The 22500-nt window shown below is 37.0% G+C and overlaps 1 protein-coding gene across 2 annotated transcripts in view; it reads right to left on the reverse strand.

Moving 5' to 3' along the window:
• The window catches only part of hoxb3a (homeobox B3a), a 64387-nt gene that overhangs the window by 2183 nt on the left and 39704 nt on the right, over window positions 1–22500 (reverse strand). The window contains exons 1-2 of one of the 2 annotated variants that reach the window (XM_062050567.1): window positions 12956–13168; window positions 8036–8658 (exon numbers count right to left, since the gene is read on the reverse strand). In XM_062050567.1, coding sequence (XP_061906551.1) covers window positions 8036–8558 — 523 coding nt within the window. In that variant the 5' untranslated portion in view covers window positions 8559–8658; window positions 12956–13168. Of the gene's footprint in view, window positions 1–8035; window positions 8659–12955; window positions 13169–22500 lie in introns of those variants that run through there. The other variant, XM_062050566.1, reaches the window with a different exon arrangement.

The following is a 22500-nucleotide window of genomic DNA, read 5'->3' on the forward strand; positions in this document are numbered from 1 at the left end:
ACAAAGATGTAGCTTTGACCCCTTTGACAACAATGATGATCTTTCACCTGAACTGAAACCTTCTTACGGAGTTCACTTCCTGTAGATCAGAAGTATTCAACTACAATTTCAACAGGTCCAGATAAAGACCTAATGGAAGGAGGTCCGAGAACACGTGCTCTGTACCGGTCTCACTTGCCTCCTTTCTGCATTTACAGTCGCCATGTTTACCGCCTGGTCATGTTCGATGGTTTACCTCCCTTGCAATTGGTCAGTGTATTTCCTGTTTTGATCAAGGAGTATGGTAAAGTCTATGAAAACTGCAATGGTCAAAATAAAGCAATCTTTCAAAACTCCAAGTACTTAATGAGTGACTATAGGTCCAGGTCCTTGTAGTACGGCCTCTGGGTCTGGATTTTGACCACGGTCTACCAGTTAGTGACTCCTGATCTGGTTTGAGCTGAGGCCAACCATGGCAGGGCCAATCGGAGGACTTGCTCCTACTGAAGGAGAAAACTGGAGTCCTCTGATGAGCATGTAGCATACCGTGCCACTGCACACCTATGGCGGACCTGAGGCCCTCATCTGCCTTGGCGGGACAAAGATGTAGCTTTGACCCTTCGACAACAATGATGATCTTTCACCTGAACTGAAACCTTCTTACGGCGTTCACTTCCTGTAGATCAGAAGTATTCAACTAAAATTCCAACAGGTCCAGATAAAGACTTAATGGAAGGAGGTCCAAGAACGCATCCTCTTTGGAGCATTCACACAATGAGATCTCTTTATTGGTGGGGATCTCCATTAGCATACATACTAGCATACAGTGGACAACAGTTCGGAGTATCTGGAGCTCCAAATTGTTGGTATTAGTGTGCAGGTGGAGAATATTGTGTCTGGTATTAGTTGTCAAGACGGCAGTTATTAAGAGATGAAGAATGCTGCCGGCCTTTGGAAGCTAAATTGCATCTTGGCTCTGAGACAAATCGCCATAGCAACAACAGCTGTGCTTTGACATTCTTATTGAATTCATTTTCAGAATGATTATCTTCGACACATAATAAATGATCTTTGCGAAAGGCTTTTATAGGCTTGTTGACCTTTTAAACTGAGCTGGACAACAGTACAAGTGTGTTGCTATGCTAACTGCTACACGACCCCCAACGTGATACGATATACTGTACAGGCGCTGAACTGTTAGCTTCTTTGTTGTGCTAAAAACGTGCTAGCTTGTTTGTTGCGCTAAAAACATCCTAACTTCTTTATTGTGCTAAAAACGTGCTAGTTTTTATGTTGTGCTAAAAACGTGCTCGCTTCGCTGTTGTGCTAAAAGCATGCTAACTTCTTTGTTGTGCTAAAAGCGTGCTAGCTTCTTTGATGTGCTAAAAACGTGCTAGCTTCTTTGTTGTGCTAAAAACGTGCTAGTTTCTATGTTGTGCTAAAAACGTGCTCGCTTCTCTGTTGTGCTAAGAGCATGCTAACTTCTTTGTTGTGCTAAAAAAGTGCTAGCTTCTTTGTTGTGCTAAAACATGCTAGCTTCTCTGTTGTGCTAAAAACGTGCTAGTTTATATGTTGTGCTAAAAACGTGCTCGCTTCTCTGTTGTGCTAAAAGCATGCTAACTTCTTTGTTGTGTAAAAAACATGCTAGCTTCTCTGTTGTGCTAAAAACATGCTAACCTCTTTGTTGTGCTAAAAACGTGCATTTGTTGTGCATTTTTTGTACACACTGCATTTTAAAACGTTGTATTTTAACAAACTGAATTATTGTAGCTGAGATAGGCTCCAGCACCCCTGCGACCCCGAACGGGACAAGCGGTAGAAAATGGATGAATGGAATTATTAAACACACACAATATGCTCACTTTTTTTTTTCAAATGAAATTATCATTATAATTTGATATACAATAATTCAGTCCACATAATTAAAACGAAAACATTTAGTGACATGAATTTAGTGTCAAAAAAGCTTTGGCAAAACTATAATCAACAGGCGCAAAATGCAAATACTGTAACTGACCTCAATTTTAGAATTTACTTGGGAATGTTAAACTCTACCAAGATTTTATAATTAAAAAAAAGGTGACTGAATAGAAAATGATCAACAAACCTTTTTTTATTTTATTCTTTCTGACTTTAATTTATTGTGTTTATTTTTATTTTTATTTTTATTTTTATTTTTATTTTTATTTTTATTTTTATTTTTATTTTTATTTTTATTTTTATTTTTATTTTTATTTTTATTTTTATTTTTATTTTTATTTTTATTTTTATTTTTATTTTTATTTTTATTTTTATTTTTATTTTTATTTTTATTTTTATTTTTATTTTTCAGTTGTATTTTTATTTTTATTTTATTCTTATTTTTTATTATTTAATTTATTTTATTATTATAATTTTTTTTATTTGTACTATTTCTTGTAACTTGTTTTATTTTATTTATTTATTAATTATTATTATTATTATTATTATTATTTTTTTTTTTTTTAATGTGTATTATTTTTTTATTTTTTATTTTTTTATTTTATGTATTTTTTTAAAACAAAAATATTTTTTATCTTATTTTACTTTTTTTTTCTATAAAAATATTGAAATACTTTATTTTTAATATTTTAATTAATAGGTTTAAAAATAATATTCAAACTAAGTACACTAACTCAAAGAACAGTATGGAACAATTAGCATGGTTGTGTCACTCTTATTAAAGTGTTTGTGATTAGTTTGGACTCGTGTTGTGGGATCGTATGCTTCTACTGTAAATATAAGAGTACAAAATCAACGAGGGTATAGAATTTAAAAGTTTGAGGTAAAAATATCCGCAGTCACACAAAACTTAAGAGGACGATGGATTATACGTGAAATTATGCGATAGTGAAAGTGAAAGTTGACATGGTCTTTGTGTCTTTAGAAGAAGATAGTTTACTGTAAAGTCACAGAGGGTGTGTTTATAGAACGACAGTGCAAGAAATTTCAAGTCAGTCCGACTCATGTGGTTTGACGACAGCACCACCATGTGGTGTATTTTGTCTGCATTTTTTGTGTGAATGTTCTGCATTTGTGTTTGATCAGTTGTATTTTGGAGATAAAGAAGAGCTGCTGATGTACGCTGACAAGTTCAGTGGTGTGGTGTTTCATTGTGTACCATTAAGTTGTTGCTACTTTTGTCTGACACTTGGTAAGAATGGTTAGCGCAGGGCTGTCCCATAGCACCATCGTTAGCATTTTATTACTAGCATGCTAGCTTTATTTTTCAGGTACACAAGCATTTGACGCATGTTACAATTAATATCTCTGCATGCTAACATTAACATGCTAGCTTTATTCGCAAATTTTGCAGGTAAACACCTCAGCGTCAAATATTTTGTTAATTAACGGGTGATACCTGTTAGCATGCTAACGTTAGTATGCTAGCTTTTTTTTTTTAAATTAATTTTGTAGCGCTACACCTCAGTCATATTTTGATGCTTGATGCATGCTAACATTAGCATGCTAGTATTTTAAACAATTTTTTCAGGTACAAAAGTACTTGACGCAGTATACAGTTAATATTTTACCATGCTAAAGTTAGCATTTTAAATTGTGTTTTTTTTTTTCATGTACACAAGCACTTGACGCATGTTACAATTAATATCTCAGCATGCTAACATCAAGATGCTAGCTTCTTTAGCAGGTATAGAGTCATATATTTTGACATTCCACTAATATTAACGTTAATTAATGTACACAGTTAAACACACACAATATGAGCTATTTTTAGCTCATGTATCTCATATTCTTTGTTACTTGACAAATGATACCTGTTGGCATGTTTACATTAGTATGATAGCTTTTTTTTTTTTTTTTTTTAAATTATGTAGGAATCTGTACACTATAGTTATATTTTGGTACTTAATAAATGCTAAAGTTACAATATAAAACTGTTTTTTCTCAGGTACACAAAACACTTGACACATGTTACAATTAATATCTCAGCATGCAAACATTAACATGCTATCTTCTTTAGCAGGTACAGTGTCATATATTTTGACATTCCATTAATGCTAACTGTAGACATACTAATGTTAGCACATTAGCTTTTTTTTTAGCTCATTTTTTTCATATTACTTGACAAATGATACCTGTTAGCATGTTAACATTAATAAGATAGATGTTTTTGTTTTAGCTAATTCTGTAGAAATACTTACGCCTCAGTCATATTTTGGTACGTGATGCATGCTAACGTTAGCATGTTAGCATTTGAACCTGTTTATTTCAGGTTCACAAGGACTTGACGCATGTTACAAATAATATCTCAGCATGCTAACATTAACATGCTAACTTATTTCACTATTTTAGAGGGTATAGTGTCATATATGTTGATAATTCACTAATGCTAACACTACACATGCTAATATTAGCTTTTTTTTTTTTTTTAGCTCATTTATCTCATATTCTTGGTTACTTGACAAATGATACCTCTTGGCATGCTAACATTAGTATGATAGCTTTTTTTTTTTACTAATTATGTAGGTAGCCGTACACTGTAGTCATATTTTGGTACTTGATGCATGCTAAAGTTAGCATTTGAAACAGTTTTTTTTAGATACACAAGCTATTGACGCATGTTACAATTAATATCTTAGCATGCTAATATTAACTTGCTTGTTTGTTTAGCTAATTTAGCGGGTATAGTGCCATATATTTTGACATTGCACTAATGCTAACTGTAGACATACTAATGTTAGCATGTTAGCTTTTTTTTAGCTTAGATATCTCATATTCTTGTTTACTTGACAAATTAAACCTATTAGCATGTAAACATTAGTATGGCAGTATTTTTTTAAGCTAATTCTGTAGGAATATGTACACATCAGTCATAAGTTGGTACGAGATGCATGCTAACGTTAGCCTGTTAGCATCTGAAACTGTTTTTTTTCAGGTACACAAACACATGTTACAATTAATATCTCAGCATGCTAACATTAACATGCTAACTTATATAGCAGGTACACTGTCATATATTTGGACATTCCACTAATACTAACTGTAGATATATTAATGTTAGCACTTAAGCTATTTTTTAGAGCTAATTTTACTCATTTTTCTTTTGTTACTCGTTACTATACGGCCAGCATGCTAACTGTTAGCATTGCAGCTAGTTTGGGCACTCCTAATAATAGTATTACAGGTACAGGTTTTTATGGATGGACACCTGTTTTAGATTCTCTCTTCTGTTCAGGTTTTGGCGTCTGGCACGGATTCATGGGATTTAAAAGAAAACAGTCTAGGTTTTGGCTCGACTTGGAATACCTACACCTCAGTAATTTTTTGGTACGTGATGCATGCTAACGTTAGCATGATAGCATTTGAAACGTTTTTTTTTGTTTTTTTTTCCAGGTACACAAACAATAATATCCCAGCATGTTAACAATAACATGGTACTTTTTTTTTTTTGCTAATTTAGCAGATATAGTGCCATATATTTTGACATTTTACTAATGCTAACTGTAAATATACTAATGTTAGCATGTTAGCTTTTGTTTAGCTAATTCGTCTCATATTCTTTGTTACTTGACAAATTATACTTGTTGGCAGGCTAACATTAATATGATAGCTTTTTTTTTTTAAATGATTATGTATACATCCATACACTATAGTCATTTTGGGTACTTGTTGCATGCTAAAGTTAGCATTTGAAACTGTTTTTTTCAGGTACACAAGCACTTGACGCATGTACAATTAATATCCCAGCATGCTAACATTAACATGTTAGCTTCTTCAGCAGGTATAGTGTCATACATTTTGACATTTCACTAATGCTTACTGTAGACATACTAATGTTAGCATGTTAGCTTTTTTTGTTTGTTTGTTTGTTTTTAGCTCATTTATCTCATATTCTTGGTTACTTTAAAAAATGATACCAGTTGGCATGTTAAAATTATTATGATCGATTTTTTTTTTAGCTAATTCTGTAGAAATACCTACGCCTCAGTCATATGTTGGTACGTGATGCATGCTAACGTTAGCATGTTAGCATTTGAAACGTTTTGTTTTTTGTTTTTTGTTTTTTTTCAGGTACGCAAGCACTTTGACGCATGTTACAATTAATATCTCAGCATGCTAGCATTACCATGCTAGCTTGTTTAGCAGGTACAGTGCCATATATTTAGACATTCCACTAATGCTAACAGTAGACATACGAAAAATGTTTTTGTTACTCGACACAATATGATAACTGTTAGCATTGCAGCTAGTTTGGGCACTCCTAATAATAGTATTACAGGTGCAGGTTTTTATGGATGGACACCTGTTTTAGATTCTCTCTTCTGTTCAGGTTTTGGCGTCTGGCACGGATTCATGGGATTTAAAAGAAAACAGTCTAGGTTTTGGCTCGACTTGGAATACCTACACCTCAGTAATTTTTTGGTACGTGATGCATGCTAACGTTAGCATGATAGCATTTGAAACGTTTTTTTTTTTTTTTTTTTTCAGGTACACAAGCAATAATTTCCCAGCATGTTAACAATAACATGCTAGGTTTTTTTTGCTAATTTAGCAGATATAGTGCCATATATTTTGACATTTTACTAATGCTAACTGTAAATATACTAATGTTAGCATGTTAGCTTTTGTTTAGCTCATTCATCTCATATTCTTTGTTACTTGACAAATGATACTTGTTGGCATGCTAATATTAGTATGATAGCATTTAAAAAAAATGATTATGTATGTATCCATACACTATAGTCATATTTTGGTACTTGATGCATGCTAAAGTTAGCATTTGAAACTGTTTTTATCAGGTACACAAGCACTTGACGCATGTACAATTAATATCCCAGCATGCTAACATTAACATGCTAGCTTCTTCAGCAGGTACAGTGTCATACATGTTGACATTTCACTAATGCTAACTGTAGACATACTAATGTTTGCATGTTAGCTTTTTTTTTTTTTTTTTTTTTTTTTTTTTTTTAATAGCTCATTTATCTCATATTCTTGGTTACTTGACAAATGATACCTGTTGGCATGTAAATATTATTATGATCAATTTTTTTTTAGCTAATTCTGTAGAAATACCTACGCCTCAGTCATATTTTGGTACGTGATGCATGCTAATGTTAGCATGTTAGCATTTGAAACATTTTTCTTTTGCTAGCTTCTTTAGCAGGTACAGTGCCATATATTTAGACATTCCACTAATGCTAACAGTAGACATACGAATGTTAGCACGTTAGCTGTTTTTTGAAGCTCATTTTACCAAAAAAGTGTTGTTACTCGACACTATATAATGATAAATGATAAATGGGTTGTACTTGTATAGCGCTTTTCTACCTTCAAGGTACTCAAAGCGCTTTGACAGTATTTCCACATTTACCCATTCACACAAACATTCACACACTGATGGCGGGAGCTGCCATGCAAGGCGCTAACCAGCAGCCATCAGAGGCAAAGGGTGAAGTGTCTTGCCCAAGGACACAACGGACGTGACTAGGAAGGTAGAAGGTGGGAATTGAACCCCAGTAACCAGCAACACTCCGATTGCTGGCACAGCCACTCTACCAACTTCGCCACGCAGCATGCTAACTGTTAGCATTGCAGCTAGTTTGGGCACTCCTAATAATAGTATTACAGGTACAGGTTTTTATGGATGGACACCTGTTTTAGAGTCTCTCTTCTGTTCAGGTTTTGGCGTCTGGCACGAATTCATGGGATTAAAAAAAACTAAATGTTTTTGGTTTTGGGCCGACTTGTTGGCGCGGTTGAGGTAGAGGTATAGCACTTTAGCATTTTAGCGCTTTAAGAGTTAAAGTTAAAGTACCCATTATTGTCACACACACACTAGGTGTGGCGAAATTATTCTCTGCATTTGACCCATCACCCTTGATCACCCCCTGGGAGTAGAGGGGAGTAGAGGGGAGCAGTGAGCAGCAGCGGTGGCTGCGCCCGGGAGTCATTTTTGGTGATTTAACCCCCAATTCCAACCCTTAATTCTGAGTGCCAAGCAGGAAGGTAATGTTTGTCCCATTAGCGCGGTGGGTGTGTGCGATGAGGAGGAAGTGGGATGTGGAGAACACACCGTTGGCCGAGGTGTTGGCGGCTGAGCAGTTTTTCTGCTTGGTGGCTTGTCGGGACTCTTTCATCCAGGGGAAGATGTGCTTGGAGGGCAGCGAGGAGGACGAGGAGGACGAGGAGGAGGAGGAGGAGGACGTTGAGGAGGAAGCGGAGGACGCGGAGGACTTGTCGGGGCCCACCGTAGGGGCGGAGGAGGCGCTGGCGCTGCCCCCCGGCTGCTGATTGGCGGTACTGCCGTCGCTGAGCGTGGGGGAGGCGGGCGTGCGGCGGGGTCTCATGCAGCTGCCGCCCAGCTCCTCGCCGTCAACTACCCGCTGCTGCCGCCCGCCACTAGCAGCCAGCAGGGAGCAGGCGGAGCCGTGGAAGGTGTCCACCTCCAGATGGGCGGCGGGCTGGAAGGCGGGCGGCCGGTGCGACCCCTGCGCCTCGTAGCCCCCGAAGCCGTTGGCCGCCCCCCCCTGCGCCTGGTAGGACGGGTAGCCGGCGAAGAGCGTGGCAGCGTTGTCGTAGTACGTGCTCTTCTGCATGTCTGTCGTCTCGGGTCCTGGCTGAGAACCGCCGCCTGCAGAGCATTTGGCATCAGGGGTCACGTGACGCCGTCTCTCCGAGGCTCGCCCGCGATCTGACCTGAGAGGTTAGCAGAAGACGGAAGGAGAAACCAGAGAGATAAATCCATCTTGTGGCCATGAAAGGCAACGTGACATGAATAGGAGGCAAAGCTTTTATTCCCGCACCCCTCCCTGGCCCCCCCTCACTGCACAGCCTGCAGATGCTCCTGTGGAGGGGGGGGGGGGGGGGGGCTCTTTCTTTACACACACACACACACACACACACACACACACACACACGCACGCACGCAATATACTGTGTCTGTATGAAGGCTTCACAAAATCTCCTTTTCATGTGTAGTAGCACGATAATAAACAACATTTGTAATAAAACACTTCCTGCGAACACTGTTGGTGTGTAATAACACGATAATAACAACACAACACTTCCTGTAAATCCTCATCTTTCTCACAAACTACAAACACATGCTGTTCTCCCAAAATGGCCGACAGAATCCAATATGGCCGACTTCCTGTTTTGTTTTTTGAAGACGGCCTCTTGAGATTTGTTCTATTGACGACTTCAACACATTTCATGAGATCGGCGCAGCTTGTGTCAGGAACTAATTGTGGAATAGAAACAATCTAGGGGGCGCTGTTTAGTGATTATTAATGTTTGTGTGTGACATTAAAATATGACATTTTAGTCAGGTTGTAGTTATTTAGGGGAGTTTTCATGTTTGTTATGTGTGGCCCTTTAAAATGTGCCGATTGTAACGTAATAATAATAATAATAATAATAATATAAATAATAACAATAACACCACTAATTATAATAGTAATAATAATAATAATAATAACAACATTACAAATAATAATAACAATAATAATAATAATCAGAATAACAACATTAATAATTATAATAATAACAATACGAAGAAGAAGAAGAATAACAACATTAATAATTATAATAATAACAATAAGAATAAGAATAATAACAATAATAATGATAATAACAATATTAATGATAATAACAATAATAATGATAATATCAATAGCAACAACAACAATAATAATAGTAACAACAACAACAATAGTGATAATAATAACAACATTAATAATAATAATAACATTAACAATACTACTACTACTACTAATAATAATAACAACATTAGTAATGATAATAACAATAACAATAACAAAAATAATAATAATAGCTATAACAACAATAATAATAATAGTAACAAGAACAATAATAATAATAATAATAACATTAACAATAACGACAATAACTAATACTAATGATAATAATAGCAATAATAAAAATAACAACAATAATTTAAATAATAATGATAATAATGACAATAATAACAATAACAAAACAAAAATAAATAAAATAATAATAACAATAATAATAGCAATAGCAATAACAACAATTATTAAAATAATAATAATAATAACAATAATAAAAATAACAACAATAATTAAAACAATTATAATAATAATAACAATAACAACATTATAGTAATAATAATAAAAATAATAATAATAATGATTACAATATAATTTTTTTAAATAATAAACTGTAAGGGTGTGCAAAAAAAAACGATTCACATCCGCATCCTGAATATTTTTTCATTCCAAATCTAAATCGATTCATAAAAATTCACTAAAAGAAACAAAACAACATTTGTATTTAATTTTTAGAATAATTCGTTTTTAAAAAGACATTTTTAGGCCAACTTTACTTTTGTTTTTCTAACCTGTAATCTGTTTCGGAACGGAGTGTCATTATGACGATTACACAGAATATTGGATTGCAAGAACCGGTTTCAATCGAGGATCGACGCAGAATCGAATCGTTAGCCCAGTAAATCACAACGACTCGTCAGGCAGCCAAAGATGAAGACCCCTAATGAATGGAGAATTTACAAGCCTGCTCAGGCCTTCGTCGTGACGAATTCATTTGTTGTTTTGTCTTTCAAACCCAAAAATAAATACAATGTAAAAATAAATACATGTATACATGTTCCAATAAACAGATCTGAATCGAATTTGACTTAAATAAAATAAAATAAAATATGCATTTGCCTACATTAATTGTATTACATTGTTCAAAATAAAACAATAAAACAGGCTTTGTTTTATTGCAGGGATAGCATTGTAATGTTTTATTGCTTAAAGTGTTACAATATTTAAAAATGCAGGCAGTGAAAAAGCAAGAATCCAGAAAGTGTTTTTGTTGTCTAATCTAAGACGACACAGTCCAGTCCTGTCACTCATTTATCTTGCAGACACACCGAGTCTTAATGACGCACTCTGAGGAATAGTCACGGCGAGTGGGAGGACTTCGTTCTTACATCGTCAAGCTGCTGCGCCATTAAGGGCTCACGTCACGCCAGCCCGCGTCCCAACACCAGCGCGCACTTTGCGTCCGTGCAATGGTCGGCCGTGGGGGTCCTGGACTCCTTTATCGCGATGTAAGATTACACATGGCGCCTGCATGCGGGGAACACCGCAAATGATCACGAATATGTCAATAAATCAGACTCGTACACGCAATGCGTGGAAATGGGCGCGTGTGTGGTTAGCGTTCATATAATGTTTGATCGATACTCAAAGGCGCTTCTGAGAGATAATAATCATTGAAATTATATCATTATGCTTTTACTTTGGTGGTGCATTTTATTTTGTAGGCCTCAATGAAATAAGGACACATGCTCTATTATTACATTGAGTGCAGATTTGACGTGAACACGTAATAAAAGTAATAAACAAATACAATTAATATATTAAACATTAATAAACAAATACAACGAATACAAATAATTATAATAACTGGTACCACTTTTGCACAAATGTGTGCACTAAAATAGTGCAATAAGTGAAAATATTAAATGATAAAAGGTGAAAATTGAGCATATTAATTAACATGGGAATATTTAACGCACTAAATGTTTATTTCTACAATTTGTCTCCAAAGAACAAAATGCTAACATGTTTGAAATAATTGTGAATAATAAAGAACATTTTTGTAGTAAATATGAAGAATAAAGTACATTTTTGTAATACATATGAAGAATCAAGTACATTTGTGTAATAAATATGAAGAATCAAGTACAGTTTTGTAATAAATATGAAGCATAAAGTACATTTGTGTAATAAATATGAAGTATAAATTAAATGTTGTAATATATGTGAATAATAAAGTACATGTTGTTATAAATGTGAATAATAAAGTACGTTTTTGTAATACATATGAGGAATAAAGTATATTTGTGTAACATATATGAAGAATAAAGTACATTTTTGTAATATATGTGGATAATAAAGTACATTTTTATTGTAAATATGAAGAATAAAGAACATGTTTGTAATACATATGAAGAATAAAGTACATTTTGTAGCAAATATGAAGAATAAAGTAAACTTTGTAGTAAATATGAAGAATAAAGTACATGTTTGTTGTAAATATGAAAAACAAAGTACATGTTTGTAATAAATATGAAGAATAAAGTAAATATGAAGAATCAAGTACATGTTTGTAATAAATATGAAGAATAAAGTACATTTTTGCAATAAATATGAAGAATAAAGTACCTTTTTGTAATTTATATGAAGAATAAAGTAAATATGAAGAATAAAGTACATGTTTGTAGTAAATATTAAGAATAAAGTAAATATGAAGAATAAAGTACATGTTTGTAATAAATATGAAGAATAAAGTAAATATGAAGAATAAAGTAAATGTGAAGAATAAAGTACGTTTGTAGTAAATATGACGAATAAAGTAAACATGAAGAATAAAGTACATGTTTGTAATAAATATGAAGAATACAGTACATTTTTGTAATAAATATGAAGAATAAAGTAAATATGAAGAATAAAGTAAATGTGAAGAATAAAGTACGTTTGTAGTAAATATGACGAATAAAGTAAATATGAAGAATAAAGTACATGTTTGTAGTAAATATGAAGAATAAAGTAAATATGAAGAATAAAGTAAATATGACTAATTAAGTACATATTCGTACTGAATATGAAGCATAAAGTAAATATGAAAAATAAAATAAATATGACGAATAAAGTAAATATGAAGAATAAAGTACATGTTCGTAGTAAATATGATGGAGTCAAACAGGTCATGTGTGGTTGAATACTAAACACGTGACGTAGAACATCGACAGGTAAATATTGCGTGGGGGTGGGAGGGGTGTGGGTGGGGGGTGCATAACCAGTATTTATATGTACAGTGCGTGTGCGTGTGCGCCAGGGGGGGGTGTAGTTTGAATCCGTGAACTCCACGTGAACCTTTGAGCCCATAAATCATCAGCACGGTAACGGCGGCCGCGGGCCTGCCGGTAAACACGTCCTACCTCTCGCCTCTAGCGCCGCTGCTCCCGGTCCGCTGGCGGCAGGACGGAGCGAGGCCGCGCCGCCGATGATGAAGATGAGGAGGATGATGAAGATGAAAAAGTGTTCGGAGGGTCAGTCATCTTGAAAAAGGTGAACAAAGAAGCGCGGGAAATAAATCCATGCGTTTGCGGATCTTCTTCTATTTTCCCCGCCACAGCAGCTCCTCTTCCTCCTCTTCCTCCTCCTCCTCCTCCTCCTCCTCCTCCTCCTCCTCCTCCTCCTCCTCTTCCTCTTCCTCTTCCTCCTCCTCTTCCTCCTGGCGCCAGCGGCGGTGGAGTGGCATGGAGGGTTGGCGGACGCAAGACGCGCGCGGGTCCGGGGCTGCGGTGCTGCAAGGCGGCTTGTTGACGCTCAGGCTACCGGCGGGCTCAAGCTAGCAGGCGAATACCGGATCCAACGCCCCCCACCCCCCCCCCCCCACCCCCCTTCCTCCTTCCCCCACCCCGCCTGCACCTTAAACAACAACACAGGACTCAAATGTTCTCCTTTCACGTCTCGTCCGCCACAAGAAATCCAGAGAAGAAAACATCATGGAGGAGTCAACTAATACTATCCATGAAGGGGCTTCTTTTGTCCCACACTCGGCTGCACCTTGAACGCCTCATCGCATGACTCAATTAGGGATGCTTTTCACTCACTCCGTGGTTCTACATTGTGGTTCTATTGGTTCTCTGTGTGGTTCCATCTCATTCTGTGTGGGTCTACAGTGTGGTTCCGTGTCATTCCATGCGGTTGTTTGTGTGTTTCTATGTCACTCTATGTGGGTCTACATATGTGGTTCTGTGTCATTCCATTGGGTCTATGTGTGGATCCATCTCATTCTACGCGGTTGTTTGTGTGGCTCAATGTCACTTTATGTGGTTCTGCATTTGTGGTTCAATGTCATTTCATGTGAAGTGAAGTGAAGTGAATTATATTTATATAGCGCTTTTCTCTAGTGACTCAAAGCGCTTTTACATAGTGAAACCCAATATCTAACTTACATTTAAACCAGTGTGGGTGGCACTGGGAGCAGGTGGGTAAAGTGTCTTGCCCAAGGAACAACGGCAGTGACTAGGATGGCGGAAGCGGGGATCGAACCTGGAACCCTCAAGATGCTGGCATGGCCACTCAACCAACCGAGCTATACCCCCCATGTGATTCTTTGTGTGGTTCGATGTCACCCTATGTGGTCTACCTTTGTGGTTCCCTTGGTTCCATGTGTGGTTCCATCTCATTCTATGTGGGTCTATATTTGTGGTTTCATTGGTTCCATGTCTGGTTCCATCTCCTTCTATGTGGTTCTACATGTGTGCTTCCATCTCATTTTATGTGAGTCTACATGTGTGGTTCCATTTGTTCTGTGTGTAGTTCCATGTCATTGCATGTGGTTGTTTGTGTGGTGCTATCTCACTATATGTGTTTCTACATTTGTGATCCTGTGTCATTCCACTGGTTCTATGTGTGGTTCCATGTCATTATATGTGGGTCTACATGTGTGGTTCCAAGTTATTCCATGTGGTTGTTTGTGTGGGTCTATGTCACTCTATGTGGATCTACATTTATGGTTCGGTTTCATTCCATTGGTTCTTATTTGTGGATCCATCTTATTCTATGTGGTTGTTTGTGTGGTGCCAGGTCACTTTATGTGGTTCTACATTTGTGGTTCAATGTTATTTCATGTGATTCTTTGTGTGGTTCAATGTCACCCTATGTGGTCTACCTTTGTGGTTCCATTGTTTCCATGTGTGGTTCCATCTCATTCTATGTGGGTCTACATTTGTGGTTCCATGTGTGGTTCCATCTCATTCTATGTGGTTCTACATGTGTGGTTCCATCTCATTCTATGTGGGTCTACATGTGTGGTTCCATTGGTTCTCTGTGTGGTTCCATCTCATTCTATGTGTCTACATTTGTTGTTCCATGTCATTCCATGTGGTTCTAAGTCATTACATGTGGTTCTAAATTTGTGATCCTGTGTCATTCTACTGGTTGTATGTGTGGTTCCATCTCATTTTATGTGGGTTTACATTTGTGGTTCCATGTCATTCCATGTGGTTGTTTGTGTAGTTGTATCTCACAATATGTGGTTCTACATGTGTGATCCTGTGTCATTCTACAGGTTCTCTGTGTGGTTCCATCTCATTCTATGTGGGTCTACATTTGTGGTTCCATTGGTTCTATGTGTGGTTCCATATCATTCTATGTGGGTTGTTTGTGTGTTTCTATGTCACTATATGTGGTTCTACATTTGTGATCCTGTGTCATTCCACTGGTTCTATGTGTAGTTCCATATCATTCTATGTGGGTTTACATTTGTGGTTCCATGTCATTCCATGTGGTTGTTTGTGTGGTTCTATCTCACTATATGTGGTTCTACATTTGTGATCTTGTGTCATTCCACTGGTTCTATGTGTGGTTCCATGTCATTCTAGGTGGGTCTACATGTGTGGTTCCATCTCATTCCATGTGGTTGTTTGTGTGGTTCTATGTCACTCTATGTGAGTCTACATTTGTGGTTCTGTGTCACTCCATTGGTTCTATGTGTGGTTCCATCTCATTTTTATGTGGTTGTTTGTGTGGTTTTATGTCACTTTATGTGGTTCTACATTTGTGTTTCAATGTCATTTCATGTGATTATTTGTGTGGTTCAATGTCACCCTATGTGGTCTACATTTGTGGTTCCATTGTTTGCATGTGTGGTTCCATCTCATTCAATGTGGGTCTACATGTGTGGTTCCATTGGTTCTATGTGTGGTTCCATCTCATCCTATGTGGTCTACATGTGTGGTTCAATCTCATACTATGTGGGTCTACATTTGTGGTTCCATGTCATTCCATGTGGTTGTTTGTGTGGTTCTATGTCACTATATGTGGTTCTACATTTGTGATACTGTATCTTTCCACTGGTTCTATGTGTGGTTCCATATCATTCGATATGGCTCTACATTTGTGGTTCCATGTAATTCCATGTGGTTGTATGTATGGTTCTATCTCACTATATGTGGTTCTACATTTGTGATCCTATGTCATTCCACTGGTTCTATGTGTGGTTCCATCTCATTCTTTGTGGGTCTACATTTGTGGTTCCTCTGGTTCTATGTGTGGTTCCATCTCATTCTATGTTGTTATTTGTGTGGTTCCATCTCAAATCTATGTGGTTCTGTGTCACTCTATGTGGTTGTTTGTGTGGTTCTATGTCACTATATGTGGTTCTACATTAGTGATCCTGTGTCATTTCATTGGTTCTATGTGTGGTTCCATCTCATTCCATATGGTTGTTTGTGTGGTTCTATGGCACTATATGTGGTTCTACATTCGTGATCCTGTGTCATTGGCTCTATGTGTGGTTCCATGTCATTGTATGCGGGTCTACACGTGTGGTTCCATCTCATTCCATGTGGTTGTTCGTGGGGTTTTATGTCATTCTATGTGGGTCTACATGTGTGGTTCCATGTAATTGTATGTGGGTCTACACGTGTGGTTACATCTCTTTCCATGTGGTTGTTCGTGTGGTTTTATGTCATTCTATGTGGGTCTACGTGTGTGGTTCTGTGTCATTCCATTGGTCTATGTGTGGTTCCATCTCAAACTATGTGGGTCTACATTTGTGGTTCTGTGTCATTCCATTTGTTCTGTGTGGTTCCATGTGTGACTATGTAGGTCTACATTTGTGGTTCCATGTCATTCTATGTGGGTCTACATTTGTGGTCCTATGACATTCCATGTGGTTCTATGTTTGGTTCAATGTCATTCAATGTGGTGCTACATGTGGGGTGTTATGTGATTTTATGTAATCCTATGTGTGGTTCTACATGATTATATTTTCTGCCTCACCTGGTGTTTAGTTCACCGCACGTCACTGACATGATTATATTTTCTACATGTGTGATTCTATGTCATTCTGTGTGGGCCTATGTGTGTGGTTGTAAGTTAGCTATGTAGTTTTGTGTGTGGGTCAATGTAATCATATGTTTGGTTCTACATGATTATATGCTTTACATGTGTGGATCTATGTAATCCTGTGTGATCCTACATAATTGTATGTTCAACGTGTGTGATTCAATGTCATTCTATGTTGTTCTGTGTAAATCTATGGGGTTTTACATGTGTGGATCTATGTAATCATATGTGTGGTTCTACATAATTATATGTTCTACATGTGTGATGCTATGTCATTTTATGTGGGACTATGTGTGTGGTTGTAAGTTATCTACGTAGTTTTGTGTGTGGGTCTATGTAATCTAATGTGTAGTTCTACATAATTATATGTTCTACATGTGTGGTTCTATGTAATTATATGTGTGGTTCTACATAATTATATGTTCTACATGTGTGGTTTTATATAATTATATGTGTGGTTCTGCATAATTATATGTTCTACATGTGTGTATCCATGTCAATCTATGTGGTTCTATGTATTTTGCTATGTGGTTCTACGTGTGGGAACATATGTCATTCTATGTTGTTATGTGTAATTCTATGGGGTTCTATATGTGTGGATCTATGTAATCCTATGTGTGGTTCTACATAATTATATGTTCAACGTGTGTGAATCTATGTCATTCTATGTTGTTATGTGTAATTATATGGGATTCTACATGTGTGGAGCTATGTAAACATACGTGTGGTTCTACATAAATATAATTTATACATGTGTGATTCTATGTCATTTTATGTAGGACTATGTGTGTGGTTGTAGGTTTTCTATGCAGTTTTGTGTGTGGATCTATGTAATCATATGTGTGGTTCTACATGATTATATGTCTACACGTGTGGTTCTATGTAATCATATGTGTGGTTCTACATGATTATATGTCTACACGTGTGGTTCTATGTAATCCTATGTGTGGTTGTTCAACATGTGTGATTATGTGTTGTCCTTTATAATTCAATGGGGTTCTACATGTGTAGATCTTTGTAATCATATGTGTGGTTCTACATAAATATATGTTCTACATGTATGTAGACAATCTATGTAGACTATGACAATCCATGTCAATTTATGTAGTACTACCTGGTGCTATGTCCTTTTATGTGGTCATACGTGGTTTTATGTCATTCTGTGTGGTACTATGTCATTTAATGTGGTCATATGTCATTCTGTGTGGTTCTATGTCATTTTATGTGGTCCTATGCCATTCTATGTGTGGTTCTAAGTCAACCTATGTGGTTCTAAGTCATGCGATGTGGTGCTATGACAATCCACGTCAATTATGTAGTACTATCTGGTGCTATGTCCTCTACGTGGTCCTATGTGGTTTTATGTCAGTCTGTGTGGTTTTATGTCCTTGTATGTAGTCCGATGTCATTCTATGTGTGGTTCTAAGTCATTCCAAGTGGTTCTAAGGCATGCAATGTGGTTCAAGCCACAATCCACGTCCACCATCACCATCATCATCATCACCATCATCACCATCATATCCATCATCACCATCACCATCACCATCATCAACACCATTACCATCATCATCACCATCACCATCATCACCATCATCGCCACCATCATCATTATCACCATCACCATCACCATCACAAACACCATCACCATCACCATCATCACCATCACCATCATCACCATCATCAACACCATCACCATCACCATCATCACCATCATCACCATCATCACCATCATATCCATCATCACCATCACCATCATCAACACCATCACCATCATCACCATCATCACCATCACCATCATCAACACCATCACCATCATCACCATCATCAACACCATCATCAACACACTCATCACCATCACCATCACCATCATCACCATCACCAACACCATCACCATCACCATCATCACCACCATCACCATCAACACCATCACCATCACCATCACCATCATCACCACCATCACCACCATCACCACCATCACCATCATCACCACCACCATCAACACCATTATCAACACCCTCATCACCATCACCACCATCACCATCACCACCATCACCATTACCATCACCATCACCATCACAATCATCACCATCACCACCACCATCATCACCATCACCACCACCATCATCATCATCATCAACATCATCATCATCATCAACAGCATCATCACCATCATCACCATCATCACCATCACCACCATCACATCACCACCATCATCATCATCACATCACCATCATCATCACCATCATCATCACCATCATCACATCATCATCACCAGCATCACCAGCATCATCACCATCATCATCATCACCGTCATCATCACCATCATCATCACCCTCATCACCATCACCATCATTATCATCACCGTCATCATCATCATCATCATCCTCACCCTCATCACCATCACCATCACCATCATTACCATCAGCACCATCACCATCACCATCATCATCACCACCATCATCACCGTCACCATCACCATCATCATCATCACCACTATCACATCAAAATCATCACCATCACCATCATCACCATCATCACCACCATCACATCACCATCACCATCACCACCACCACCATCACCATCACCATCACCACCATCACCATCACCATCATCACCATCATCATCACCATCATCACCACCATCACATCACCATCACCATCACATCACGATCACCATCATCATCATCATCATCACCACCACCACCACCATCACCATCACCATCACCATCACCATCACCATCACAACCATCACCATCACCATCATCATCATTATATCACATTGTATGGTATAGCATCATACTGTATCATATTGAATAGTATTGTGTTACATTGTATCATCATGTATCATATAATATGATACAGTATAGAATAGTATAGTATCGCATTGCATCGCATTGTACCGTATTGTATTGTAAGATATCACATCCTATCGCACCGTATTGTACAGTGTCATATAATATCATATAGTATCATATTGTGTCCTATTTTATCATATTTTATGGTATTGTGTTGTCTTGTATTATAATTTATCACATATATTAAAGTATAGTGTAGTATTGTATACTGTAGTATCGTATAGTATCGCATTGCATTGTACTGTTTCATATTGTAACGTAACACATTGTATCGCTGAGTATCTATATTGTATCGTAACATGTGACCGTATCGTGTAGTATCGTACAGTATCATATTAAATCGTATTGTGTCAAATTTAATAGTATTGTGTGGTATTGCATCATAATGTATCATATAATATAGTATAGTATAGTATAGTATAGTATAGTATAGTATAGTATAGTATAGTATAGTACAGTATAATATCACATTGTATTGCATTGTACTGTATTATATTGTAACATAACACATCGTACCGTATATTTTTTATTGTATGTTATTGTATCATATTGTACATTATTGTATCATATGGTATTGTGTCATATTGTATCAGATACTATAATTTTGTATCATATCATATGATATTGTGTTGTATTGTATCAGATACTATCATTTTGTGTCATATTGTATGATTATGTGTCGTATTGTATCATATTGTATGGTATTGTGTTGTATCAGAGACTATCATGTTATATCATATCGTATGATATGAGGCCCATTTCCAGCAACTATCACTCCAGTGTTCTAATGGTACAATGTGTTTGCTCATTGGCTCAGAAGGCTAATTGATGATTAGAAAACCCTTGCGCAATCATGTTCACACATCTGAAAACAGTTTAGCTTGTTACAGAAGCTACAAAACTGACCTTCCTTTGAGCAGATTGAGTTTCTGGAGCATCACATTTGTGGGGTCAATTAAACGCTCAAAATGGCCAGAAAAAGAGAACTTTCATCTGAAACTCGACAGTCTATTCTTGTTCTTAGAAATGAAGGCTATTCCACAAAATTGTTTGGGTGACCTCAAACTTTTGAACGGTAGTGTGTGTATATATATATATATATATATATATATATATACTGCGATGAGGTGGCAACTTGTCCAGGGTGTACCCCCCCTTCCGCCCGAATGCAGGTGAGATAGGCTCCAGCCACCTCCCCGAGACCTCAAAAAGGACGAGCAATAGAAAATAGATGTATGGATATATATATATATATATATATATATATATATATATATATATATATATATATATATATATATATATATATATACAAACCCCGTTTCCATTTGAGTTGGGAAATTGTGTTAGATGTAATTATAAACGGAATACAATGATTTGCAAATGTTTTTCAACCCATATTCAATTGAATGCACTACAAAGACGAGATATTTGATGTTCAAACTCATAAACTTTATAATTTTTTTGCAAATAATAATTAACTTAGAATTTCATGGCTGCAACACGTGCCAAAGTATTTGGGAAAGGGCATGTTCACCACTGTGTTACATGGCCTTTCCTTTTAACAACACTCAGTAAACGTTTGGGAACTGAGGAGACACATTCTTGCTTGATATACTGCTTAAGTTGTTCAACAGTCTGGGGGTCTCCGTTGTGGTATTTTAGGCTTCATAATGCGCCACACATTTTTAATGGGAGACAGGTCTGGACTACAGGCAGGCCAGTCTAGTACCCGCACTCTTTTACTATGAAGCCACATTGATGTAACACGTGGCTTGGCATTGTCTTGCTGAAATAAGCAGGGGCGTCCATGATAACGTTGCTTGGATGGCAACATATGTTGCTCCAAAACCTGTATGTACCTTTCAGCATTAATGGTGACTTCACAGATGTGTAAGTTACCCATGTCTTGGGCACTAATACACCCCCATACCATCATAGATGCTGGCTTTTCAATTTTGCGCCTATAACAATCTGAATGGTTCTTTTCTTCTTTGGTCCGGAGGACACAACGTCCACAGTTTCCAAAAACAATTTGAAATGTGGACTCGTCAGACCACAGAACACTTTTCCACTTTGTATCAGTCCATCTTAGATGAGCTCAGGCCCAACGAAGCCGGTTTTCGCCTTGCATAGGAGAGTTTTAACTTGCACTTACAGATGTAGCGACCAACTGTAGTTACTGACAGTGGGTTTCTGAAGTCTTCCTGAGCCCATGTGGTGATATCCTTTACACACTGATGTTGTTTGTTGATGCAGTACAGCCTGAGGGATCGAAGATCACGGGCTTAGGTGCTTACGTGCAGTGATTTCTCCAGATTCTCTGAACCCTTTGATGATATTACGGACCGTAGATGGTGAAATCCCTAAATTCCTTGCAATAGCTGGTTGAGAAAGGTTTTTCTTAAACTGTCCAACAATTTGCTCACGCATTTGTTGACAAAGTGGTGACCCTCGCCCCATCCTTGTTTGTGAATGACTGAGCATTTCATGAAATCTACTTTTATACCCAATCATGGCACCCACCTGTTCCCAATTTGCCTGTTCACCTGTGGGATGTTCCAAATAAGTGTTTGATGAGCATTCCTCAACTTTATCAGTATTTATTGCCACCTTTCCCAACTTCTTAGTCACGTGTTGCTGGCATCAAATTCTAAAGTTAATGATTATTTGGAAAAAAAAAATGTTTATCAGTTTGAACATCAAATATGTTGTCTTTGTAGCATATAAATGATCAATAATAAATAAATGGGTTATACTTGTATAGCG

This window comes from Entelurus aequoreus, linkage group LG06, assembly GCF_033978785.1.
Source record: "Entelurus aequoreus isolate RoL-2023_Sb linkage group LG06, RoL_Eaeq_v1.1, whole genome shotgun sequence".
Lineage (NCBI taxonomy): Eukaryota > Metazoa > Chordata > Actinopteri > Syngnathiformes > Syngnathidae > Entelurus > Entelurus aequoreus.